This window comes from Buceros rhinoceros, unplaced genomic scaffold (genome assembly GCF_000710305.1).
Source record: "Buceros rhinoceros silvestris isolate BGI_N320 unplaced genomic scaffold, ASM71030v1 scaffold36622, whole genome shotgun sequence".
Lineage (NCBI taxonomy): Eukaryota > Metazoa > Chordata > Aves > Bucerotiformes > Bucerotidae > Buceros > Buceros rhinoceros.
The window spans coordinates 1-412 of record NW_010398935.1 but is presented as its reverse complement, the minus strand read 5'-3'; the positions used below and the strand labels follow the sequence as shown (position 1 = coordinate 412).

The 412-nt window shown below is 60.9% G+C and overlaps 1 protein-coding gene across 1 annotated transcript in view; it reads right to left on the bottom strand.

Moving 5' to 3' along the window:
* The window catches only part of LOC104489164 (MARCKS-related protein-like), a gene marked incomplete at its 5' end in the record, with an annotated part of 717 nt that extends 386 nt beyond the window's left edge, over positions 1-331 (bottom strand). Inside the window, one exon of the mRNA XM_010131292.1 lies at positions 20-331. Coding sequence (XP_010129594.1) covers positions 20-331 — 312 coding nt within the window. The remainder of the gene's footprint in view (positions 1-19) is intronic.
* Positions 332-412: the final 81 nt, after the last annotated feature.

Below are 412 nucleotides of genomic sequence, written 5' to 3'. Positions count from 1 at the left end.
TCCCCCCACCCGAGCAAGCGGGGTTCTCCTCACCCTTGGCCTCCACCTTGCCTTGGTCCTCCGTGGGAGAGGACCCAGAGGAGTCTCCAGCTTCTTTCTTGTTCTTCCTAAATGAGATACCGCTCAGCTTGAAGGACTTCTTGAACGAGAACTTCTTCTTCTTCTTGGGGGTGTCCTTGGGGGCTGCAGCACCTTCGGGTTTTGCATCCTCCCCTTCAGCGGGGGGTGCAGTTTTTTCAGCCGAGCCGTTTCCGTTTGGGGGTGCCGCCTCACCCCACACCTTGGGCGTCATGTCCCCGTTGAACCTCATCCGCAAATGGCCGTTCTCCTGCTGGGGGGGCAGCAAAGAAGCACCGCGTTAGGGACAGCCGGGGCTCGGCACTCCCTGCCCAAGCCCCACCCATGGAAGGGG